This window comes from Anomalospiza imberbis, chromosome 3 (genome assembly GCF_031753505.1).
Source record: "Anomalospiza imberbis isolate Cuckoo-Finch-1a 21T00152 chromosome 3, ASM3175350v1, whole genome shotgun sequence".
Taxonomy (NCBI): domain Eukaryota; kingdom Metazoa; phylum Chordata; class Aves; order Passeriformes; family Viduidae; genus Anomalospiza; species Anomalospiza imberbis.
Window position 1 is genome coordinate 97862183 of NC_089683.1, and position 26890 is coordinate 97889072.

General features: G+C 45.6%; 2 protein-coding genes and 1 long non-coding RNA gene across 3 annotated transcripts in view; all 3 read left to right on the forward strand.

Annotated features, from left to right (window-relative positions):
• The window catches only part of STUM (stum, mechanosensory transduction mediator homolog), a 287384-nt gene that overhangs the window by 33419 nt on the left and 227075 nt on the right, over positions 1-26890 (forward strand). The window lies entirely within an intron of this gene.
• Positions 1625-9223, forward strand: LOC137471528 (uncharacterized). The gene is made up of 2 exons (XR_010997681.1): positions 1625-7284; positions 8970-9223. It is a non-coding gene; the product is annotated as an uncharacterized lncRNA (long non-coding RNA).
• Positions 13363-20158, forward strand: H3-3A (H3.3 histone A). Its single transcript, XM_068185935.1, has 4 exons — positions 13363-13517; positions 14938-15092; positions 16902-17055; positions 19507-20158. Exons 2-4 carry the CDS (start codon positions 14965-14967, stop codon positions 19633-19635), a joined length of 411 nt encoding a protein of 136 aa, XP_068042036.1. The 5' UTR covers positions 13363-13517; positions 14938-14964; the 3' UTR covers positions 19636-20158.

Sequence of the window (26890 nt, forward strand, 5' to 3'; positions counted from 1 at the left end):
TCTCTGATTCTGCAGTGGTGCTTTGGACTTAGTTAATAAATCATGCTTGCCACTTTTCATTTAGAAAGGATTTCACAGACATAATTAATTAAACCTGACAGTATCCTTGTGGGATAAGTAAGTACTCTGACTATTTCAGTGGTGACACTCAGGCAAACTGGTTATTCTACCTTATCAAATCAGTCAAAGGATCAAGTCTAGAATCTAGAATTTAAAACTTTCTGCTGTCTTGACATAATTTAGCAGATGAGGCCACCCATCCTTTTTGTATTTCATCCTGATATCCATATGTGATAGAAATAGCAGGTGGGGTTCTGTGGCCTGCATGATACAGTGTGGGAGACCAGGCTCCCACTGTGGCCCAAGTGATCTGCTTCAAACCTATTACTTGATTTGACATGGAACACAGATTTTTCAGTCTGTTTGGAACCATCAGACTGTCATAAAACTGCTATGCATTCACCCTCATTGTTTCCTCCAGTGTGTTCCATTTTAATGGCGGTATCAATGCTTCCCAGTGTTTTTTAATGGTCTGTCAAGACCAGGATCATATTATGCAAGACTGTAATGAGGAAAGGGTAAGGTACTTGCTGGCCCTTGTCTTCTAATCTGCACCTGAAAGATGCTTGTGGGAGTGAAGAACACAAAACTAGTTGTTCAGTAGGGGCCCAGATTAGCAAGGATGGGTCAAGAGTTGTTCTGGTAAGAATTCAGTCTTTTTCATTCTAAAAATGCTTGTAGACACAGATAAGAGAAAGAATGGAAGATTTCAGTAAAAGTATGAAACAGATGCGTATGTCCTTTTAGGATATTCTAAGTGTGCAGAGATATTAACAAAGGTGAATTTTGTCCACTGAGGTCACTTCCAAAATTTGAAAACACATCCTTTAAGAGTGGGGTTTTTTGTCTGCTATGCAGTCAGTCATGTACTATCATAAATATATGGAACTGAATCATGTGGATCATCACTTTTACATTTTAATGGTATCCCAAAGGGTAAGTTCCACGTAATGTATTTGCAATTAAATGTGTTGCATGCTTTCATATTATTTTTATATGGAGGATAAGGACAAAATGAAAAGAAACCTGTGTGTGCGTGTCCTTAGGACAATAACTAAGAGGCTGTATGACATGAGGGAACACTTTTTACTTCAGACAATATGATACTGTTTGACGTATACTGTTTGACAAAAATGTACTGTAATGAATCTAAGCTGATATTTGCAAGAGCAGTTTCCTGCCAAATGTCAATAATCAGTTGCTTCAGTTTCTGTGTCATCGGCACAATGGGGAGAGACAGTGTTAAGATACCTGATACTGGGATGGGAGCAGGTGGGGGAGAAATAGAAATGTTACTTATACATTGTATGAATGCAATAGCTGCTGTTTAATATCCTTATTGTCTCACAGGGAATGCCTGTATTTCAATCTCTGAACAAGTCTGGGGCGAGTAGCTGGATTTTTTTATTCTTACAGCCCATAGTAGTTACTAGTGCAGATAATCAAGAGACAATCAAGATTTTTAAGGTACCTCTAAACCCAGTTTTACCCTCACATTCGTCCCTATGTTGTGCTTAACACCTTTGTCTCCATCCTACGCAGGGATATTTAAACTGTGAGTTCTTTCAGGGGAGGAACATGCACTACTCTGCACATACATATGTGAAGAACTTGAGAAACCAAGGTGCTTCTTTGTTTGGCCATAAATATCATCAGCACAGTCAGACCTGTTAGTGTTCTTAATAGCAATTTGAAATTTGGCAGCAATAGTTTGAAATGAATTGATGAATTAGACACCCAGGTAACATTGTAGAAGGTAACACTTCAGGTTCTAAGAATTCCTTAACCTTGTGTTTTCTCTGCTTTGCTAGTCTGAATGCTTAGATTTGGTCTGCTCTTGTTAATTTAAATCAAATACAGCTGGAGACTGCTGAATGGGTCACTTGTAGTGAACAGTATATTTTATAGGAAAACAATACCAAAACCAGGTCTCTGCCTCTTTACTTTTGCTCTCCCTCTAATGAAGCTTTTAATTACAGCTTGCAGAGACACTGCAGAGACACTGCTTAATTACTAAATCTCTGTGTAGGGACTGGATTCTAGTTTCCTAATTATCACCTGTGTGTGTGACAACTTCATAAAAATCCAAAGCTAAGAGTAAGCATAAGGTATGAAATGTGTATATTATATGCAATGTACATATCTATTTTCTGTCACACCCCTATACTGAAAAGTTTTTAAGAAACAGGAGAGCGTGAACATTGTATGGCTTTGCAATGTGGACTTTTCATCCCATCATGACACTGTCTGCAATAATTAGACCGAAGTTACACTCTTCTTTAAATGATCAGCTGAAGGAAAAAAAAAAAAAAGAGCAGGTATCCTCATTTGTTTTTCAACAGAGATGAAAACTGATTTGGAAATGTTCCTTGCTAGAACTGAAGTTGCATTTCCAGTAATTGGGAGGAGCTCCCAAATTATACTACCCCACCCATGTCTGCCTGCTTTCGGTTTACCTGACGAGACTACAAAGAAACAGAAAGAGGAAAAGAGGACAGCAACAAAAGGGAAAGCACACAGGACAGGTGTGCTCTAAAAAGACAGAAATTTCAAGCAGAGTGGGTAAGCCCTCATTTTGGGTTATGTTCAGCAGGGATATCACGTACTTGGCAGTCTGTGGCATGGTGATGTTCATAAATCCTGTTTAAAGCAGATGGTGACACTGATCATTTGACCTTTGATCAAGTGTTATGAGTCAGATCCTCAGCTAGTATAAATTCTCAAAGGTCCACTGGCTTGAGGGAGAGATGCCCCAAGTAAGGGATCCAGTCTGTAGTGGAGAGAGGCCTCATTCTTTGGGTGCTGAGTTTGACATGGTTGCCTTTTGACTGGATCATATAAGTCCCACTTATACTCAGACAACATTCTTGTAGTAGTAATATTCATCTTCTTGTGTAGAGAATGTTCTGCTAGCTTGCTGAGGACCTACAAATTAATAATAACACATTCAGATTTGTATTTGTTTCTCTTAGTAAAAAACATACAAATATTGATTTAGGGAAAAATGTGTGGGGATTTTTTGTTGTTGTTCTATACCATAAATTTGAGTTGGAGAATACTGACATTGTAGGATTACAGACATGTGTAACTTGATGTTGATTTGATATTGGAATAATTTGCCATTTTCTTGACACAATATCTTTTTGCACCCATGCAATTGAAATTAAATTCTTAGTGTGATGTTCAGGGAATACCACTGGTTGGATTCCCCTCCAGTGTTTCTTCTAATCCTTTCCAAAACTGAGGTAATTATGTGTCATCTATGAGGAATTTGTAATATAGCTCACTATGCCCCTTGAGGATCTTTCTTAAGTCATATGTATGTGAGGCCTGGAAAAATCATGTCCTCACATGGTTATATTTCAATATTAGGAACATGATGATGATACAGCTGTGCCTTTGTTCCTTTGTGTTCCTGTCTGACTTGGGCTCTGGCCTAGAAGCGATGTTGTGTCAGAATATGCCAGATTGGTTGTTTCTCAAAGCAGGGCTATGAAGAAGTTCTTGCCAGTGTGTGAAAGTCACAGTTGGAAAATCTTGTTGATGATGGTTCTTTTGTTATGAGTTTTTTTTTTTTCTCCCTCATGTTCTTTTGTATCAGGAAGTTACAGGAATAGTTTGTCAGGAGAAGCCTTCATGGCAATCTACCCCCCACATCTGCAGACCAGGGCATGGCTCTGACCTGTGATCACTCCTGGTTTGTGCGGGTGGCCCTTTGCCTGTAAAGGTTCTACAGGTGACCTTGTGCTTCTCTACACCAAGAACCTTGAATATTGCAGATGTGGCAGAAGCAATCTTCCGGGCCCTCTGAGCCACATCCCAAAATTCAGGACTGCCAGACAGCCAGCTTGTCCCTCAGTGCACCATGGGAGAAGGGTGCTGTGTGCTTTTAGCAGGGGGAAGTGACAGTGACTCCCAAGACTGCTTACTGTCTGTTGGGGGTCAGGGCAAGGCCAAAGGGTGTAACTTCAAGATGGGATGAAGTGTGTAATGTCAGCTTCAGTAGCATCTGATAAATGACTCCTTCTCACAGTGGGTGTTTATCCTGCATAAGCACAGCCCCTCTGCTGAATGTGGGACACAGTGCCAACATGGAAACTGTGCCTGGAAGCCTTGTAGCCCAGGGGAAACAGGCTGGCAGCCTTTCCTGTGGTTCTTTGCTGCTGAGGTTTCAAGTGGTGCTGCTTCTCTTTCTCTGTCCTGAGATCCGTGCCCTTCGGTCCATATTTAATCCACCTGATGTTCTCCACTTCAGTTACCCAGGCTGTGGCTTGTATTTTAACATCACTTGTACACTGTAAGTTGTAGTGCCAAGACTTAACATGCAGAAGTTGTAATGAGTCCCCACAGAATATAGGATTTGCCAGAATCATGCAATGTTAGTACATGCTAAATTTGTGCATTCTCATTTACCTTCTGTTGCTTGTTTGTTTTGATGAGTTTGGAGTTGTTAGGGGATCAAGCTTGTGCCTGCAAATACAACTGGCTGACACTTTCTTTGGAATTTAAAAACAAAAGATGAGATTTTGATGTTATCACCTGTCTGACTTTTGGTAAAACTCCCCAATCTCACTGTAAAACTTAAGAGGGAATTTTGCCAGCAACTAAGACATACAAGTCATATATGAGGAACTGGTGCTGCCTGACAAATCCTTCTCATCACCAATAATCCTTGGACTCCTTTAAGGCAGCTGGGCCCCATGAAAGCAGCTTTGTGGCACTCCCAAAGCAAGTGAGGCTTGACAGGCACTGTTTGATCAGAAGGAACCACCTATTGCCACATCGTTCCTGTGCACCCTCGCTTCCGGCCCCCGTTCTCTGACACAAGAGACGTGTGGTCAGAGCGTGTTTGGGAGACAGGAACTTCTAATTCTGGCTCTGGCACTTTCTTCCTTGTGATGTGAAAGCAGCTCTCAGGGCACTTAAAAGGAGTTTTTAAAAAACAGCCTCTAATTAGGGTTCCCACATGTGGGTATGCAGTCAGAGGCACACTAGGCCTCATTTTCAGAAGTGAATATCTGTGAATCCTTTTACTCTCAGCTGGAATTGTGGATACTGAACATTGAGTACTCAGGGCAAATTGTTCTTCAGTAGGCTTGTACATGAACTGTGTTGCAGAAGTTTCTGAGCATTAGGAAACTAATGAGAAGTGCTACTATAAAGTGCTGTTCTCAATAGCAACTGCATTTTCATACTGTGATGCCTTGTGAGATGTGAATTTGAGAAGAAGAGGAGGAGAAATGAAGAAAAATAATCTAAAAATATGGTACAGAAAAGTGGAGTCTACAGAGTGTGTAACTTCAAAGAATGTTGGGAAAATAGGAAGCTTTCATTTATTTGAAAACCCCCAAAGCTCTGTAGTCTCATAAGACTGAAAATAACTTCATGTTCTTTGCTGATGCTTTAAGATATAATGTCTGCTACTCCATCTTCCCTCTCCCTTTTCTGCTCTCAGGAGACCACTTTCTCCAGAAGTGGGTTTTGAGATTTGGGAATATTTGCTAAGAAAGATGGGACATGTCAGAACACTTCTCAGCTGTCTTAGAGACAGACCTCAGAACAGTATTTTCATTTTTGAGACCCTTCCTCAGCTGAGGCTCAAGGAAGCATCACAAATGAGGCTTATGAAGCATCAATGCCATTTTAAGACTGTCTTATGTTTTTATGAGGAACAAGCAGATTTATTTTGAAAGCAACCAGCCTACAGAATATTGTTCCAAATAAATTAAGATATAGGGTGTCATAACTGGTATTTTGGTCTGCTGTTTGCTGTTGGAGCCTGAGTACTTTGGTCTGTGCTGTTTGCATTGTACTAAAGAGTAGCTGAGTTTCATTCTGCCTGCTATCCCCAGGGCCCTCATGAAGAAGAGATTCATATCTCATGAGATTACTCCACTGAGCAAAGAAATGAAATAAATAATATTATCTTTTAGTTCTGTCAAGTATAGTAGCTCTCAGAGCCTTTCAAGGCAGTGTCAGCAGGGGCTGGAGCCTGCATCAGTGTGTGAAAAGGCATCCTTTACAAGAACAATGCTGCCGAATGAAGCCTACGGGAGCCTAATGGGTGATGGAAAAGAGTGAGCTTTCTTTTCCCCTCCCTAATGCAAGCCTACAGGGGTTTATTTTCCAGCAGGTGTGAGCCTTGGAGCAAATCAGCCTGCTGGAATTCTTCTACAACAGGAGCTCCTAGGAAATCAGTGTACTTGTAGTAGGGATCTTACTTGGGAACCAATTAGAGCTTGTGTTGGTTGTTTCTCCTTGGCAGTTTTAATGAACCCGTAACACAGAAGTACTGGAAATAAAAGATTTTGCAGTAGTTTCTGTTAGAAAACCATGGGCTACCCAATTCCTTCCACAGTACAATACAATGCTTCAAAAGACAGCAAAGGTTGTTATCATAACTTAGTCATGTGTGAAGAGCCAGGAGAGCTAAAATCAGTTAAATAATTTTATTATGCTGTAACGTTGGGAAGAAATATTCCCCAGAACAATTGTTCTTCCCTGTTCTGCAGAAAATTCTGCAAAAACCCACTTGAAATGTGTCTGTCAATGCAAACTAACTCAGGCAGCTACAGTAAATTTCAGATTCTTGCATTATCATTACAGAGGAAAAACTCCCTTTTCTTTTTACTTGTCCACCAATCCTTTCATCCAATGCCTTTAACATATTTCTATAATTAAATTTCACATCATATCTCTGAAATACGTTATCACATTTGATCATACTTCATCTAAAAAATCATAGATACTCCTTGTCTTAGCATACAATTTCCAGGCTTTGGCAGGGCTGTACAATAACCGCACGATTATCTGTTGTGCCCTATTCCCTGTCGGGTGCTAGGACTTGGTTTCTATTTCAGTTAACCCTTTAGTACACTCCAAACTGGCAGTATCTAAGACTAAAGCATAATACTGTCCTGAGAAATAGAAGAAGACTAGGCATAAGCTTAGGGAAGTCAATAAGAAGCTGAAGTTCTCCTGACAAGGGGTTTCTGGTTAGGATTTTTTGTAGTGCCAGTGTAATAGGAATACAGCTTTTTTTGGCATGATATTGCAAGTCCTGTTTCCACCTTAAGATACTGAACTGTTGCATGCTAGTCTTTCAAAGGTGATAAGAAGAAATGAAGACTGTGGTTACAGCTGCAATGCATTGTATGTACCTGGAACTGTTCTTAGCTCTGGATCAGGCAATTAAAGATATTTTTAACTTCCAGTCTTCAAAAGGCAATGGAGATTTTTTTTTACTTTCTATTAGAAAGTATACTAAAATATTAAGCATATCTAAAAGGCTATTATGAACAAACAAATAAGCAAACTAGATGGGAATAGGAATGGAATTTCAGGATGTCATTATAGGGTGCTCATACAGGATTTTTTTGACTCTTTCCACCAGAAGAAATTCACTAGACCACAGAAAAGAAAGAATTAGCACTATTTTATGTAATGTTATTTACTCTTCCACGTTTTGTGGGACCTCATTAGAAAGATGAGAGATGAGTTCCAGCAGTGACGTGTGTTAATAATGGGCCATACAAATGAGATTATAATAAGAGAATCCTGGATGATACATAAGGAATTAGAGCCAGGAGTCCCTATATAAAAGCAGGCATATACTCAGTGAAACTAGGAGCTTGGTAAACCTTTGTAGGAGAGGATCCTACAAGTCAAACTCACCAAGCCTCCTAAAATTAGTGGCAATCCAAAAAGAGAAGCAAAATCCAAAAGTCCTGAATCTTATTCTCTGAAATATTATAAATTTATTTTCATTCTTTTAGAACTTTGTCCTTGAAATACCTTTTGGGAAAAACTTTCCATTGAAACAGTGTTAATTCCAAAAAAGGTTTGGAGAAAAAAACAGATTTACTGCATTTGGGTTATGAGACATTAGAAAAATGCACTTTGTCTCCAAAGTAGGTTGTCCTAAATCCCCTGGCCATATGTGATGCTCAAAGTGTGAAAACAAGTAACTTTGGACTTTGGATGTCAGGACTGATGATTTTGCATTTTAAAGTAGCTGTCTCTTTTAAGATTTCCTGAAGAACCAAGGAATTCCAATAAATTTTTTGTATTGCACATGTACACTTCCATTGTTATTTGAACAGGGAGACTTTCCTTCAGCCTCAGTTTTCAGGAATATACGTTTTTTACAGGCATAAATTAAAAATATGAATCCTCCCCAGGAACCCATGGAACTTGAGAGTTGCTTAAAAGTAAACTCTTGTGGAAGAGTTTTCTTTGAACAGTGGGGCCATAATGTCTGATATATGTGAAGCATTTCAGAGAACTGCAAAAGGCAAAAGACACTATTAGGAGGAAAAAGCTGTGTCTACTACTACTGCTACTACACAACAACTTCTTATCTGTGTTTCCAGTAGGTGCCAATCTCTAAAGATAGGTGTACTGCACAGCTGCTTGTTCTGGCCAGTGTACTTTTGGTGTCTGCATTGACAAGGAATATAAATATTCCAAAGGATAGGAAGGTGTCCTGTGTGATGGGCAACCCATCATATCAAACAGCTATGCAGTACAATGGCTGCTGTTACTGTGCTGTAACTTCTGTGCTCTACAAACCCATGACATAGAAACCTTCAAAACAAATACTAATAGAAAGCCATTTACACAGACATGATTATTGTAACTCGTTTTGAGGTTTTTATGTGACTTGTACTTTCCTTGACAAGTGCCAATGATTGCCACCCCTAGTAACTTCCTAGGAAAAAATCAGCAAATGTGTATTTTTGTCTTTTATGTAGATGATTATTTAGGAATATGTTTAAATCTGCACCAAATGTACTGTTAATGCTAAGTTAAGGCTACAAATGTTTTAATTCTATCAAAATGCATTTTAAGTGGAAGATAGTTTTAAAGCTTGTGAGCATTTTGTACTGACATTTAACTTTAATTTTCAGGAGAAATTGTAAGTGCATAGCAGCCATAACCACAAACTGCAAACTGGGTGGCAGGCCTGCCAGGACTGGAGTGAGGATGAAGCAACACAGTCCAGTGTTTTTTAAGGATGGGATTGAAATTGGCTAGGAAAGGCTGTCCAGCCTGGGAGCTGCAGAAGGGAACACAGCAGGTATGGGACTGGGGCTGGCTGAAAAACTAGGGGAAGATGGGAACTGTTTGGCATCAGAATCAAGAGGATGAAAGATAGAGATAGGGGAAAAAAAAAAAAAAAACAAACAGAAAGAAGAGAAAAATGCAACTGACTGAGCAAATACATTGAGTCAAAGAGGTGTGTAGGGAATATGAAATAAGGAAATGGCCACCAGGCTGGGAGCTGGGGCAGGGAATAGGTGAGAACTTGCAGATCTAGAGTGCAAAGATTGGTTGGAAGTTCAACGAATTAAAGAAGGGAGATGGATCTGATTGAGAACAGGAAGGGAGAATTGGGTCTGGGAGGAGAGGAAAGAAAGGAAGAGTCAGGTGAAGGCTGTAGATAAATAAAGGTAGTCTTTTATACTCCTTCCATCACCAACATGTCGGAGTAGCTTTTAGGTAAAACTAATAACAACCCCAGTTTTCCCTGGGTGATAGGAGACGACTTTTATCTGTTGACTAAGTAATTTGGATGTTTAGGGGGGATAGGAAAGAAATATTTCTTCTTTGATCAGAGACCCTTTGGAGTTTGGTGACAAACTGTACCTGTCTTTTGTAGTGGGAAGCCTTTCTCAAGTGATTCTGAAAGATTACCTGCAGTGTTGCTTGAAAACAACCATACTCTGATAATACTCTGGACTCCCTTTTTATTTCTTTTTTTGGTCCAGTTAATCTCAAAAAAGGCAAACTTCATCTGTTCTGCTTTGTTTTGTTTGGCTTGTAATGTGTGCTGTTGCAGAGGGAAGCAGCTGCTTGCAGTTGTTTGTAGATGTTCCTGCAGTCTCTGATGTTACTGGGGTTGATCTGGTAGCTCTCCCTCCAGCTGGGCCAGTGCATTACACTGGCATTGGAAGCTGACCAGGAGCTATTTGGAAAGGGCCAAAGCAACAGAGTGTTAGTTTTGCTTGTTTTGTGTTTCATTTTGTTTGGTTTGTTTTTTTTTTTTTTTTCGAGTAACATTTTGAAACAGTGTTTTTAGCTTTATATAATAGTTGCAATTAATGCATCTTGATGGGATTAGTGCCTGCCTTCCTCTGCCCGGACTCTCCCAGGCAAGATGAGAGTTTCCCAACAAGAGAAAGGTGAAAGAGATTATTTTGAAAAATGTCTGCTACTTGGACAGCCCAAAGACGTACAAGCAGTGGAAATCTGCCTCTTTTTTGCTGAATGAGGGCTGTCTACTTTCTGTGAAAGGTGCTGAAAACAACTTCTGATTTGAATGTTCCTCTTTTCTATTCATTATCATTTGAGTCTTCTTTGGCTCCAATCTGCACCAGCTGTTTTCCAGCCTAATCTTCTTTCCCGTAGCAATCTGGCCACGTTTGCAGCAGCGGTGGTTACGCTGGGTGAGGATGAAGTACTGCAGTTGTCCTTGGCGTGTTATTGCCGGCTAAACCAGTGGAATCTCATTAGGTTAGATTTCTTCATGGCCGCTTATGGATGCCTTAGGGTGGAAGATGCCTGTGGTCTGCAGAGATAAAGGCCTTCGGGAAGGAGGAGCAAAGGCTTATCGGTGCTGCCAGTGAAAGATGAGCGTCTGGAGTCTTTTAGAGTTGGGCCAGCTTCTTCTGTGCTGTGCTGTAGGCACTCAAATAGCATTTGTGGTAAAGCTCAAAGGGCCGTACCTGTTCCTGCAGCCCTGGAAAAGCACGGGTTTAATGGCATTAATCAGCGAGGACGAAACGAAGGTGCAAAACCTGATAATATTGGACTATTTTTTCCTTCTCTGGGCTTTCCCTGTGTTCCGCTGTGGGCAGTGGGCAGACAATACCCTGTAGTCCCGCCTGCGGCTTTCCTCATACGTTTGAAAGGAGCCAGAGCTGCCAGCGGCAGGGCGGGAGCAGCGCTGCGGCCCTCCAGGAGCCACGAGAGCTCGCTGGCCGCCGAGCTCCCGGAGGAAAGCACGGGCTCGCAGTGGGAGGGGGCAGCGCCGGGGCCGGGACCGCCGCGCGCCCCGCCCCGCCTGGCGTCATGGAATTCCTGGGCGCTCCCGCCAATGGCGGCGGGGGCACGTCCGGTGCCACCCACGGCGGCCCCGGCGCGGGGGGGTCCGGGCCCCGCAGGTGACCTCGGGGCTCGGTCACGCCCGGCCGCCAGGGATGGCCGCAGCCGGGAAGCGTGGCGGAGCAGCTCCTCCTGCGGGAGAAGGGCGCGGGAACAGCCGGACGGAGAGCGCTGGAAGCGCGGCCGCTTCCTCCGCACCCCCGGGAGCGGGCACAGCTAAAGCTGCCAGGGACAACCTATGGATTATTAACCTCCAGGCAGCTTCTTGCGGCTGGCAACTGGTGCTGCCCTCTTTTAACTTTTCCAGCTGCTCATCCTGGGATGTGTGTGTTGTGTGGGGAATTGATGCCAATTTCGGTGCCTGGCTTTTAGAGTTAATTGAGCATTTGCAAATACTCTTATTGTATGATACTGAACAGCTCAGAGTTCACTTCAGACTGTCCAGTAAGGCGCTGTTCTCTCATAAAATACTACCAACAGATAAATCAATCCACCGATACTTCTGTAAGTATAAATAAAATCCTTTGTGGTTTCTCTTTCCTGACAGCCACCTCTCATAAACTCACCGTAGGGTCAGAGACATATGAGTGGCATGTCTGGTCATGTCTGTGTCGTGCAGCCCATTGTTTTTATCTGAGCACTAATGCAGACTATATCTATTTTAGCAGGGCGTTCTGCCCACGATAACACTCTCTTTCTTGTCAGGTTTGATTAGCCCCAAGTGAATGCTCACATGGCTAAACCACTTCTGCAGCTGGAGGTAGTTTGGACATCTCCACACAGAGCTGTATTACATCATCCTCCATAATAAAGACTTTGCAAATCAAATATGGCTCCTTCTAATGCCTAAATGACAGACAAGATGGTGGCACCAGTTTGTGTGAGCAGAGGATCTGACTCTGTAGTTGAGATGCGCTTAAGACAATTGCTAGTGACTGTTCATTTGTATTAGAGTGCAGGTTACTTTTCCCCAGGGCATTTTGATCCTGACATTAATAGAAAATAAAGAGCATATTTTCTCGCTAAACATCATGACAGCTGATACAACCAGTAGGAGTCTGCTGGTGATGACAGTGCTAAACTTACTGTTGCTTTTCCAATAGCTGCATCTCAAACTCCAAACAGTAGGACAGCACTGATGTAGGAAATGAGGCTCCTCTTCCTTCCCCAACAGTAGATTTTCCTTGTGACCCATCGTGCCTGCAGCGTATTTCTGAAACAGAAGTATCCCCAGCAGTCCCCTCCTGACACTCAGCTCTCATTTTAGAGAACAAGTATGGCCCTTCCACAGCAGATCCTTGCTGGCTGGGCTCTGATGGGCCAGCTTACAGGGAGAAATTTTGGTTTGTTTCTATGTAAAGAAAAAACCCACAGAATCAGTTAGGTTGGAAAAGACCTCTAAGATCATCGAGTCCAGCCTTTGTCCAAACACTACTTTCTAACATAACCATGGCACTAAGTTCCATGTCCAGTGTTTCCTTAAACACATCCAGGGAACAGTAACTCCACCACCTCCCAGGGCAGCCTGTTCCAATGTCCAGTCAGCCTTTCAGTGAAGAAATTCCTCCTAATGTCCCAACTAAACCTCCCCTGGTGCGATTAGAGGCCATATCCTCTTGTCCTGTCACTGGTTGCCTGGGAGAAGAGGCCAATCCTCACATGGCTACGGCTTTTTTTCAGGGAGTTGAAGAGAGCAATAAGGTCACTCCTGAGCCTCCTTTTCTCCTGGATAAACACCCCAGCTCCCTCAGCAGCTCGTCGTAAGATGAATGCTCCAGACCCTTCCCCAGCTCCGTTGCCCTTCTCCGGACGCGCTCCGGCACCTCCATGTCCTTCCTGTAGTGAGGGGCCCAGAACGGGACGCATCACTCAATGCGCGGCCTCACCAACGCCGAGTACCGGGGGGAAAATCACTCCCCTAGCCCTGCTGGCCGCAGGGTGACCCCCAAACCGGAAAGAACCCACCCAAAACGCAGCAAGACCGACTGCGGCGGACGAGGCTGTGCCTCGCGGCCCGGCGCCGGGGGGACGCGGGGACAGGGAATCCCCCCGCGCGCGCGTGCCTTTTGTGTTTGTACACACGGGCCGGGGGCGGGGCCGGGGGCGGGGCCGCGCCTTCCCTCCATTGTGCGCCATTGGCGGGCGCGCGGGCCGGGGCGGGGCCGGCGCGCGGGGGGCGGGGCGGCGCGCGGGGCCGGCCCTCGCCAGTCAGCCATCTTTCAATTGTGCTCCGAGCCGCCGCCAGCGCCAGCCGCAGCAGCTCCGGCTCCTCCTGCGCCCGCCCGCCTGCCCGCCCTCCATCCCTCCCTCCCTCCCTCCCGCACGGCAGCCGCGCTCGCCCAGCGGACGGGGTAAGTCTGGCGCCGCGCCCGCCGCCCCCCGCGCCCCGACACCCACCGCCGCTGCCCCCCGACCCTCCCCACAAACTTTTGGGGGGCTCGGGAGGCGGCGGCGGCTCGGGTTCCCCTCGGCCGCGCCGCCTTCCCGGCGCAGCCGGAGCGGCTCCCTCCGCCGGCACCCCCGGCCCCGCTTCGCGCGGTCGTTGCCCCCCTCTGCTCCCCTCGCCCCCGCTCCAGACCCCCACCAGCGGCCTCCCCGGCCCCTCAGCTGCCTCCTCAGCCCGACATCCCCCGGATCGGGGCTGGGAAGCGGTCGCAAAGGGGAGCCGCTCGCCAGCCCAGGGTAACTCTCCTGCCTTCCTTCCCCTGCTCCCCACAGTTGTTGCTCAGCTTCACCATCTTGTCTCTTTTCTCTGGTCACCGACCATATTTTTTTTCCTATTGCATAAAAAACAATAAAAAGGAAAAGAAATCCGCCGAAGGAACGACCCAAACGCAACGCAATTTTTTGATTTTCGAGTGCAAACTTTTCCGCTGCCTCCCCCTGCATCTGCACCCGCATGGTTTGGAGTTCCTGGCGATATTTTTGGCGTTATTTTTTGCAATTTATTTTTTCCTCCTTTGCAAAAGGACTAGGGCTGCGTTTCGTGATTGTTTCCATTTTGTTCTGGCTCTGGGAGCTGAGTTTGCCTGTGAGAGGCGCTTGGGAGCGAGGCAGCTCTTGGGGAAGCAGTTACACAGAAAGAGAAAGACGGCACCCTAAAAACAACCCCCCGAAAACAAAGTTTGTTGCTTTCTCCCACTTTATCCGGCCCCTTTCCTTTTCGCACGATAAACGCCGGGCTGCCTGCGGTTGCCGGCGGGTCGGGGAGCGCGGGCGGGCGGCGGCGAGCGCCGGGCAGCCCGGGGAGGGCCGACGGGGGCTGCCGCTCCGCCGGCCCCCGCTCCGCAGTTTCGGAGGAGGTTTTCCGGCGGGTGGGAGCGGCGGGTCGGTGCCAGCCCCCCGATGTTTGCCGGGCGGTATTTGCAAACACTTGGCAGGTGACGGGCGGCCGGCGGGGGGGAGGCGACAGCCGCCTCTCCGCGCCTGCTGCCGTGCTGCTCGCTCGGCTTCAGCCGCCGCCGCTTTGATATTGAATTCGTGGACAAAAAAAGCTATATTTTAATATTCCGCGATCGGCAGGCGTTTAATTTCTAATTTAAATTTTTCCTTTTTTGGTGTGGGTGTTTTTTTTGGTTTCTTTTTTTTTTTTTTTTTTACTGGCCGTCGGAGGCGTTCGGCCGCCGCGGGCTGGGCGCTCGGGGCTGGCGGGGCAGGGACTCGTTGCGCGGGACGGGGGCCGCGCTGCCGCCCGCCCCGGGGGCAGGTGCCGCGGGGGGCGCACGCCGAGCGGGGCGACCACCTCCCGCCTGCCCACGTTCCTCCCGGCAGGTGTAAGGCAGCGACGTCGGCAGGAGCATGGCCCGTACCAAGCAGACCGCCCGCAAGTCCACCGGTGGCAAGGCGCCCCGCAAGCAGCTCGCCACCAAAGCCGCCCGCAAGAGCGCGCCCTCCACTGGCGGGGTGAAGAAGCCGCACCGCTACAGGTAACGCAGCGCCGCGCAGAGGCGGCCGCGGGGCGCTACCGGGCAACCATCACCCCCCCCCCCCCAAAATCTTCTCCCCCCCACCCCGGGGACCGATAGGGCGGGGGCCGCTTCTCCCCGCCTCCTCCGCGCTCCGCTCCCCGATGCCGCCCGCCTGCCGGCAGAATTAAAAAAAAAAAAAAAAAAAAAAAAAGAAGAAAACACCGAAAACGAAACAAGCGCTGGCCCCCGCCAGCCGCAAAAATAACCAGAAATTCCCAGGGCGGCACCGATCTCGACGTTTGTCATCAGCCCTTTTTTTCCGGGCGTTCCGGTGCTGGTGACTACAAAACCGACCCCCCTCCCGCCGCGGCGGACGCGGCTCGGCGGTTCTTTTAAATTTTTATAATTCTGTACTCGCGGTTATCTAGAGGCCGCAGCAGGGTTGCGCCTCCGCCGCCGCCAAGTTTATTGTTACCGGCGCGCTCCGCGCTCCCTCGCGGGGCTGGATCCGGCGGCGGCGCTGGGCGGGCGCGGGGCCCTGCAGGGCGCGGAGCCGCCGCCAGAGGGAGCCGCGCACCCGTGGATGCGCCGGGGCTCCCGTCCCGAATCCCGGCCTTGGGACTGCCGGGCCGGAGCGGAGTCGGCGGCAGAGATGTCACACAGCCCCCGAGTCCTGACCTGTTCCAGTCCTGGCTCGGTGCAGAGCGGCAGCAGTCGTGCTTCAGCTTGGAGGAATGTTTTGGACTAGGTGTAGGTATTCCTTGGGGAAAACATGGATGGGGAAGAAATGGGTTTAGAAAAGGGGACTTAATCAAGAAGTCCAAGAGGGGATTTATTAATGGATCGAGGAGTCTGAAGAGGATGGAGCCAGGTTCTTCTCAGTGGTGCCAAGCAAGAGGACGAGGCAATGGGCAGAAACGGATGCAGAGGAAATTCTACCCGAACATGAAGAAGAACTTTGCTGTGAAGGTGACTGAGCATTGCAACAGATTGCCCAGAGTGGTTGTGGAGTCGTCTTCCTTGGAGATTACCAAAAGCCATCTGGACACAATCCTGAGAAACCATCTCTGGGATGACCCTGTTTGAGCAGGGAGGTTGGGCCAGGTGACCCACTGTGGTCCCTTCCCTGTGGTCGCCTGACCCACTCTGTGATTCTTGCTCTAGGTGTGAGGCAGAATTCATAAACTGGGAGAAAAGTAATAAAGCTGGAGCAGGAAAAGACAAAGCTTCCACAGAAATAAATGTGGTATTAGTTTCACAGATGGACATCATGTTTGCAAACATATGTTGCCATTCTAAATTTGTCATTCTGACACCAAAACTAACTTGGAGAAATACGCTGGATACTTTTGACTGAAAATATAACAGGGAATATAAATTTTGTTGGTTCTATGAATGTTGACAGTAGAGAAGAAGAACCAATTTTCCCTTAAAATCAGAGATTCCTGTCACGCCCCTCAGGGGTACCTTTGGTACCGCTGACCTTGGGGCAAGCTCTGTGGTTTGCCACATCTGCACCGAGCTGTGTTGCTGTCAGTTGGACAGCACATGTTGGCCAACTCTTCCCTTGCTGAAGTCAGGCCTTGGGAGTCTGCCTGAGGGATCCCTGCTGAAGCCAGTGGAAGTTGGCACAGACTGGTGCTGAGAAGACAGTGACCCTTTGCCAGCGGAACTGATTGTGTATTATAAATGCTGGGACTCTCCTAGGGGAAATGGAAGTGTATGGTGCTTGGTTTAGTCTGGAGAGTGCACCCCTATTTTTAAGGTGATGCAGAATATGTTTTCAATATGAAATGTTTTTATTTTCATTGTATTTAATTTTAATAGGCCGGGTACTGTGGCTCTGCGTGAAATCAGGCGCTATCAAAAGTCCACCGAACTTTTGATCCGCAAACTCCCCTTCCAGCGTCTGGTGCGTGAAATTGCTCAGGACTTCAAGACAGATCTGCGCTTCCAGAGCGCTGCCATCGGTGCTTTGCAGGTGAGCCCTGCCAGGGTCCCGGGCGGGCTGCGCTGCCGCTGCCGGGGCGGCGCTGGGCGTGCCCCCGGCCGGGATACAGCGGAGCCCCGCCCTGCTCCCCCATTGGCCAGCCTGTTTCCAGGCTCAGTCGGGGCTGCCTCCGATTGGTGGGACTGCTGCGGTGGGCGTGGCCCGCGCGGTGGGGAGGGATGCGCACCTCAGCCTTGCCTTGCCCAGGGGGACCTGGGGATGCCTGTGGGTGCCATGGGATCAAACAGCGCAGGCACGGCTCAGCTGCTCCTTACAGAGCCGGGAAGTGTGGGGTTTTTGGGTGGTGCTTTGGATTTTTTAAAACAGCCCCTCGATTTGTTAGAACAGTGCTTAATATGCTCAAGAAAAACACATTTCCTCCACCTTTGAGCTCCGCAGTTGGAGAGGGAACATTTTGTAAAGCAGATTCAGGGGTTTCCTAATGAGGAGGTCTTGGTGTCCTCAAATGCCCTCTAAAGAAAAACAGCCCAATAAGCCACATCTAAACGCAGTTAGGGAAATAGTTGCTTTCATAGGATGTAGTTGATGCTAAGCACATTTTAAAAATATGTTAGTAACTTATTTAGATTTTACAGAGAGAAAAATATTAATTGCTCTTTCTGGCTCAAATTCCTGAATCTAAGTTAGGACCTCCTATAAGACTCAGTTCTTATCATGGGGACATCTCCCTCCTGTGATAAAAGACACTCCTGATTAAAGATAGCTGTTGAAAGGTTGTTCCAGAATGTATCTGTAATTGTAGTCTGTCTGACATGCAGACAAAATGGTCTCTTTCTAGTTAATGACTTCCACTTGATAAGGGGCCAAGATGTTTGCCATGAGAGCCCATAAACTTGGGCATATGCTTAGCTTCAAAAGGTGCCTCTGTGTGTTTGCAGAGTTGCTGCCTTTGGTTTTAGTTATTCTTTATGGTAGTTATTAAATCCTGAGGTTTTTCTGTGTGTCTCTTCATCTAGAACTGCCTATTAAAATTTAGTAGCTAATACACTTTCAGAAAGTTCCTGGTTTGAATGTTCCTGGTTTTGCATTAAGGATTTGTTGGTATAGAACCTGGTCACATACAATTCCTAGTGGGTTCTGCTTAAACACAAACTCAAAAAAGTAAAATATTTTTTTTTATTAACCCGTTGGGTGCCATGTTGTTTGTGCCAGCATGGATATTTAGTGAAGTGTCTTTTCACATAGTGATTTGACAAAAACTTCATTAGGGATTCTCACATCCTACTGTAAATTAAATGACTTAGTAATACCACAGTCCTCATCTGCTGTAGTAAATATTGATTTTTTTTCATATTGGATAATCTTATGTTTTAAACAGGCTCTTTGAACCTAGTAAGTTGATTCCTGGAGTTCCTGGCAATGAAGTGGCTCACACAAGTTTTTGTCTTGTGTGTATTGTGGAAAGGGTGACCTTGCCCTCCTTTCTATAATTGAGCCCCATCTTTCCCACCTTCTCAGCCCAGGTGTGGCTGTGTCCAATACTGCCACACGAAGATGCTTCCTAGGTGATTGATAGGTGTTAGAATTCCATGTGTTCCAAAAGTGTTTGAACAATTACCACTGCTGTGCTGGGCTTAGCAGCAGCTGACTTAATGTGAGTCAGGTGAATATTTAGGTCCAGCTGAGCATCTGTCTAGCTCAGAGTCCTGTCTGCAGCTGTTCAGGAGCAGGTAAAACCCCTGTGGTCAGCGTTGTTCTTGTGCTGCCCCTGGTTCTCTCAGGTGTGAGGTGAGAACTGTCTGTGATGGTGGGGCCAGGGCTGTGTCCCCGGATGGGCAGGAAGAAAGTACAGCAACAGGACAAGAGTCTGATGGCAACTCCCTGACTGATGTGCTGGTTTTGATTCAAGGAGCTCCTGAAGTAAAGGAGTTCTCTTATTTCTAATAGTTCTCAGTACATTTTTTTCTGCTAATTTTTGACTTAAGCCACCTCTTCAGTATCTGTGGAAGGAGCTATGTGCCTGAACTGTGTGTTGGGAAGGAATACATGTTCTTCTTTTACCTGGCACCTGCAAATTTCACCTGATGCTCAGCGACTCTTACTCTGGAAGAGGCAGAAAACAAGTCCCTCAAACAGTGTAACCCATCCTTTGAAAAGAGAATTTCCTAAACAAACTAAACTGTTAATCATGTAACCCCTTCCTGTTTTGTGAGAGTCCCATGGGAGTATTAGTTCTGTTGTGCTCTGGAGGATGTCCTTACCAAATGGCAGCAGTACACTACTTTAAATATAGAATATTATAAGAAAGTGGAGGTTTTTCATTTCTGAAAATCTAAAACTTTTGATATTTGTGAGTAATAAAGATCAAAACCTCAACTTAATGCCATGTTACACTGTACTTTTAATTCTGAACTATGAGTATTTTTTTTTCCTGGTGCTCAGAGAGTGAAAATGTTCTTACCTCTTTTTCTTCCACACTAGGAGGCAAGTGAAGCCTACTTGGTTGGCCTGTTTGAAGACACCAACCTGTGTGCTATCCATGCCAAACGTGTCACAATCATGCCAAAAGATATCCAGCTAGCACGCCGCATACGTGGGGAGCGTGCCTAAAACCTCACCACGATGGGTTTGTCATTCTCGAAGCAAAATCTTCTTCCTGTTATTGGTAGTAATGAACGTTAGATATTTTTTCCATGGGGTCAAAAGGTACCTTAAGTATATGGTTGCAAGTGGAAAAATAGGGGACAGAATTGGGTATTGGCAAGTTTTCTTTCCATTTTCATTTGTGTGTGGATTTTTAATATAAACAAGGGGACATAAAAACAAACAATGTGGTCAAAAAAATAAAAACATGAATTGTTGAAACTTGTTCACCAAAACAACTTTATAAAAAAAATTATAAATAAACCTGTCAAATTTTTCTGGACAATGCCAGCATTTGGATTTTTTTAAACAAGTAAATTTCTTATCAATGGCAACTAAATGGTGTTTGTAGCATTTTTATCATACAGTAGATTCCATCCACTCACTATACTTTTCTAACTGAGTTGTCCTACATGCAAGTACATGTTTTTAATGTTGTCTGTCTTCTGTGCTGTTCCTGTAAGTTTGCTATTAAAATACATTAAATGATGCCTGGTTTTAGTCTTGATTTTTAAATATTACATATGGGTTACATTGATTCAAAAGTGATCAGCCTTCCCTCCTCTTTTGCTCTTCAATGCATGGCCTAATTCCTTGGGGCAGATTAGGAAATGCTGGGGGTACTGCCTTGGCTGAAGTAGTGTATATGTGAGGTTCTTTTAAGAGTGTAAAATTGGTCTGCATAAAAGCAAGTTTGGTGTGTATAGTACCAGGTAAAGTCTGGAGCTGAACTGAGCTCTCTAAGCTACAGTGCTAAGAAGCAGCAATTTGTTATTTAGATTCCTTTCTTACTTGATTTTGTGCTGAATTTGGAAGCATTTCTGATTTTACTGGTTTTTTAGTATGGTATAAATGGTGGAATGTAGTGGTTTGGGTTTTTCTGTTTGGGGTTTTTTTTTTTTGGGTGTTTTTTGTTGTGGTTTTTTTTTTTTTTTTTCCCTTTTTCACTCCGTTGGTTTCTTGTAGATGTTCCCATTTTGGTTGACTACCTTTCTGTTTCTGTCACACCCTCTAGCATTTTTGAGAGCTTAGTCCACATGTGATTAGTTTCAGCTTGTATACTCCAATCTAAAAGACACTTTTGTAACCATTTTTGTTACAATTCTTCACGGAAGCAGTACTTGGACAGGATCACACATTTAAAACCTACTGGGTTTTTATATTCTCCCGCAATTGCTGATGAAAGTTCACATGAAGAAATTTACTGCTGAAATTCCATCCTGTGAAAACCTGGTTTTAATTTTTCCCCTTGAAATTTGTTTAAGGGTTCTGGCAGACCAGTCTGGAAACGAGTTATGTGCTGTAGTTCTTGATAGCTCTTGCAGATAATGAAATGAGCTCCACAGAAAAAACGTAGGCGGTGAACAGATTTCACCTCCATGCTAAGGCTCCTGCAGAGCTTATTTGCTGCTAACTTCTTTCGAGAGTTTGTGAGTGAGCTCTATACATGAGTGAATTTGTCTGAAGATTTCCAAAGAGGATTAATAGAGATATATTATCTGCTTTGGTATCTTGAACAGAGAGCCAAAAATTACAGAATAAATCACATTATTCATAACTTGCTCAGCTTTGGTAATGAATGCTGTCTGCCAGGGTTGTGCAAAGTAAAGTCTATTTAAATGGAGTAGCTTGTCACAGGCAAGACTAATGCTAGACAAAATGTGATCACATCCTTTTGATGCCAAGCAGTTCATAGCTATCAACTGAAAATTAAGGAAGACTTGTCTTGGAGCACCCAGAACAACAGAAATATAAAAGGTGAGCAACTAAGATTGAACTGATTTAAGCTGTCACTTCTGTCTACTTGGTAACATGCCTGTTAAACTTGCTATCAATGCATTTCAATATAATTAACTACTTGTTTTGTCCTGTACTTCAGAATTCTATTTCACCTATCAGTCAGCAGTGCTGCAAGCAGGTAATTAGGCTGGGAGTTTTTTATTAAATAATCTGGAACTGAAGTATAGATAAGGAACTTAGGGTTTTCTTTCTTAGAAATATTAGGAAACCAAATCTCAAAATTTTGGTACTCAAATGAAATACTGAGCTCTTTCCCTTTGAGAGAATTGGGGTGAGGAATATCCCAGTTTAACTGACAGTGCAGTTGAATTGTTCAAGGCAGAGGAAATCCTAATAGAAGATGAGGGGATCAGGAATCTGAGCAGATGACATTTTAGTGTGCAGTGCTTTGACTCCAGCTTAGGGATATACTTCACCTATTTGAAAGTTGTGGTCCTAGAGATGCCAGGTGAATCCTTCTAGTGATTAGCTGTCTGTGCCTGTATCAATGCCAAGAAACTTCTACAATAGTTTACCTCTTTTCCCCTCCTTCCCCCTAATACCAATTTTGCTTTTTCCTGGGCAATGCAGCTGCAGCTGAGATTTTGAATACCAGAAACAAATTCTGGTCCTGTGGACCAGTTTAACTGTACTGAGCAGAGGGATGGATGTGAAGTGGCTCCTTGTTAGTAACAGTCATGTTGAGAAATTGAACATCTCTTTGAGACTGTTTGATGTATGTCCACAGCCCAATTTCTGAATTATTTTGGCGAAGTCCTTTGTAATGTGTGGGCAATAAGTTGGTTTTCAGGGCTCTGTTTTTTATTTGTATTTTAACAGCTGTATTTACTTGCTGATTCCTCCAGAGTAAATACAAAACCTCATTTTAAGTTGGTTCCTTTGTATCAGCAACACAAAAAGCCAACTTGCTTACCAGAGCCAAAAATTAATGTAGTGGGAAATAATTTCAGACACGAGATCAGTCCCTCTTATGAGGCTTTATCAAATTCAATGACCAGTTCTTGAGACCCTGACTAAGAGGGAGCTCAAACCCAGCATTTCATTTTATTTAGGAAAGTAACTTGCTGAATATAAAGTAACTAATATTAGTGCAACTATGTTTTAGTGTTGCATCTCTGGGCCATGTTCCTCCAGCCCTTTATCCCACCTGGCAGTAGCTATTAGGTGATCCTAATCCAGGCACCACTTCCACTTTTTAAAGTGACTGAAACCAGTGTGTCTCACATCCATACTCCCTATGCCACCATTTTTGGTCTAATAGCCAGAACTGGACTCTGCATATCCACTTGCTCTGAAGATCTAGAGCTTAACTTTAAGATTTAAGGTTTAATAAAATACAGGCAATGTTCTGGTCAAATATTTCGTTCACTGCGATTTTATTTCTTGCTCTGGCAAAAAAAATTAACAATTACTTTTCTTGGCCTTCATAGGAGTAAGAACTTAATAACACTTTTCATATAACTTGGTTTCAAAGGCTGGAATTAAGAGGAGGAATTCTAGTGTCAGGATAGTGGTTGGGTTCTTTTTGCCCCTGGTCCAGATCAGGAGGATATTGGGGAGCTGCTTGCTCAGCTTTTACTTGTGTCTTACCCACATGTGTAATGAGGCATCCTCAGTGACGAGATGTTTTTGCACTAAGTGGATGTTGCAGACCTGTTTGTGGCAGGTTGGCCTTTAAGTATTTTGTTGAACAGAAAGCCACTGTTTATCTATTCCTTTTATTTTAAGCTGTGAGGAGGTTTTGATCTTTTGACCTTGGTAACACAATGTCAAAAAGATAGCTGAGTGTGTAAAAAGCTTTACATCTGTAAATAGTAGTGTTAAAAGGGGATTGTTAGGACTGTATAGGCTTATAGGATCCTTAATGTAAGCTACCTTTCTGATTGCCTTTCTGGGAATATTACCTGTTACATGATCACAACTAAATAAATACACAAGAAATTACTTATTTTAAATGAAGAGACTTGCCTAATTCTGGGATGTGGCTGCAAATGCTGAGGCTCAGGAATGCTCTCAGCTGCAGCACACCTAGGCTGAAGCTTTCTGCTTTTTCCTTGATGGTGATCCTAACTGTTCCTCCGCAGCAGTAACACCAACGATGAGGACACTGGGGTAAAATCCCACAGAAAACGAGGTTGGGGTCAAAGGCAGGGTGTGCATGCTCTCCAAGTCAACATCATAGTTGCTCTTCAGTGGAAAATAAGCCTGGATTTTCTGTCCATCTCTCTTCAGAAACATTTGTAGGATTATATGCAACTCGTGGTTTAAGACACGCTCTCACATCCTCTGCTGTTTTGTCCCCTGCTAGCAGCATCCCCCTCATCTCCTTCTGCAGGGAGGCTATTACACACAGCAGGGTCTCGAGCAGCAGGGGTGCTTTATGTTACTGAAAGCTCCTGTGATGTCAGAAAAATTCAAGAAGGAAAAAAAAAAAAATCCCTACAGCTCTGGAAACCACATGTGTCTCCCAATGGTGTCAGGACTGAGGGTTCTTGCCCTGCTCCCTTGAGAGGACCTGCCCTCACCTCCTCTTTGTGTTCATGTATGTGCTGTTTCATGGAGGCATCCCAAGCAAAACCCAAGTGGAAAATGTTGCCTCTACACCCCAGAGTGAGTGAGAGCTAATCCCACGTGCCTCGGTGATAAATAAAAAAAAATAAAAAAAACCCTTGGGTTTGCCCTACCACTCTGCTCCTGAGCAGTTGCTCTCCGCTCCCATCAACCTAGATTTGCAAGAAATTGTGTGATTTCAGCTACTTTAGTTTTCCTCAGCATCTGTTGAGTTGGTGAGGGTTAAATTCTCTCTTCTGCCTCCTCTGGCGCCTGCTTTGAGGCGAGGCTGAGACACCACCTCAGTCATCAGCAGGTGAGAGAGGTTCCTCTCTTTTCCGCGGACTGGGGGAGCAGGAAGCCGAAGGAGCAGTACTGCCAGTCCTGCTCGGGCCTCCCTCCCCGATGCATCCGCACCTGGCAGCTGAGCCCTGTCAGGCAGCCTGTGGCTGGGAAGGCTGCCAGGTGAACACATGGGCACGGATGCCGGCCGTGAGGGGAGCGAGCAGGAGCCGGGCATGGCAGGATGGGCGTCCCAGCTGGAAGCGGCCCCAGGAGCGGTCACTGCGCGTCCCTGCGTCTGGAGCCTGGAGCCGCTCCCAGCGCCTCAGCAGCGGCTCGCTCGGGGCACGGCAGGGCGGCCAGGTCAGGCGTGCAGCTCCCTGCCTCCGCGGGCTCTGGCTCGGCCGTGCAGCGGGGCAGGGAGCTGGCAGGGGCGGCACGAGTTCCTGCGCTGCCTCGCTGCCGTGCTTTGCCCAGAGGGGCTGTGGATGGGTGGTGGCTTTTCCTTCGTGCCCCCTGCCATCTGCACCCCGCTGGGCCGGGGATGATGCTCAGAGGAGGGGAGACTTCTCCAGCAGATCCCGGGGGTGTGGGCAGCGTTTGGAGCTCGGGGGGCCAGGCTGATGCCAGCACTGCTCTCCCCGGAGGACGGGGTGGGAGCTGGGACTTCACCAGGCAGATGTGAGCAACAGGAGCAGTGCCAGGCGTTGCTTCGAGGGATCCTGCTGTGGATGGATGCACTCGCTTCCTGGCATGGTTGCGGTCTGTTGTTCCAGGAGGGCTTTGCCGTGTTCCCAGGGCATGGCCTGAGCCGTGGTTTGCAGTGCTGGCTCTCGGAGCAGTCGCTGAAGTGACACAAGGGAATTGTGACTTGCTCCTGACTGGACTGGAACTGAGCTGGGTGGGGAGCTCAGGTGTTTCCTGAGAGAGCAGAGCACCAAGCGAGGGAAAGCATTACACATGCAGTAGCTGTTGGCTCCCTCCAGCCCCTTCTTCAGGTCTGTGTGTGCAAAAAATGAGCAGAAGTGTTTTTCTTTGCATTGTTGAGGAAGAGGAACTCATCTAGTGGATCAGATTTAGGGGCTTTTATGGTGATGCCATCCCCATCCCCAAGGGGAAGAAAACCTTTCTCCCTCCCCTTCCCTGGGACATGAAATGCTTTAAAATTAGGTATTTGTTCTTGTTTTGAAGGGTGGAACTGGCTCTTTGATAAAACCTCCAGCTCTGCTGTGCAGTTCAAACATAGTGGAGTTGAGAGATGGTTTCTGCCTGGTGTCATCTTGGAGCCTCGCAGACACTGAATCCCTCTAGAGGAGGGCACATCTGTTCAGGAATCTGATCTCATTTCTGCCTTATAGGTTCTCCAGCTAAATGGACCATTTGCTTTCATGAAAGTAATTGCTTTGAATGCTGTGGAAAAGAGAAGCCAAAGCCACAGACAGCATCTAACCTCGCTGGTGTTTATTCAATAAATTAATAAACACTAACAGGGTAGCGTTCAAGTTCACAACAGCTCACAGCCGATTTTTAAGCCATCCTGGGTACTGCTAGAAGAGCACACAGTGCAGCAGCCACACTCTGTAATGTGAAAACCCTGGCTGTGGGTGCAGACAGGGGTTACACTGCACCTAGGAGCATCGTGGAGCCAGGGCACAGCAGCTCCATAGAAACACATCTGCTCCTGCCCTGCCGAGGAGGAGCTGCTCTGGCTCCACTGCTGCTGCTGCTGGCGCTGAATTGTCCCCCTGGTCTGCCTTCCCTGAGCCTCAAGAGATGCTGTAAAATGCACCAGTGCTAAGAGCAGGATGCTGTCGGCCTTGGCACGTTGTTCCTGAGGCTGCCCTGCCTTCCTGCTGCCTGGATGCTGTGCAGGCAGGGAATGTGCTCCCAGCAGGGAAGGAACACAGCGAGCCTGGGAAACCTGGGTCGCTCAAACTCCGTGTCACGGTGACTTGTGTGCTCTCTCTGCATGTCAGAGAGACATAATTCCCCTCTTGCCATAAATCTTCTCCTCTCCCCTGCTGCACTGCCCTGCCCCTCTCTGCACATCCATGGCCCTGCTCCCTGTAAAACAGGAGTACCACAACATTCCCCATCTGAAAGGAACAGAGGGTCTTCCCCATGCACAGGCTCCCTCTCCTGCCGCTGCACCCACCCACAATAAAAATATACATATATTTATTGTAAATATATTATTGTGAATTGTATGTAATTATATACATGCATACTTAAATATATAATAATATGTCACTATTAAAGCATGTGAGGTTAGACAGATGCTTTTTTAATGTTTAAATTATAATATATTTATCATAATTATATATTTAGGCATATTAAAAAACATTTCCTCAATCTCATACCAACGTCACAAGGGGAGAGGAATGGAGTATTACGATGGAAGGTTGCTTCTAGTTTTATATATAACTCTCTAATTTTATTTTTCTATAGGGCTGTTAAAGGTAGGTTGCCCTGGGTTTACTTGTTAATAATGCCTTTTCTGTATTTTTTTTAAGTGGAAAAAGTCATGTGGATTCTTCAGAAAGAAGAAACATTTTTACTGATGCACAGTGCTTAAATGGCACCAACCAAA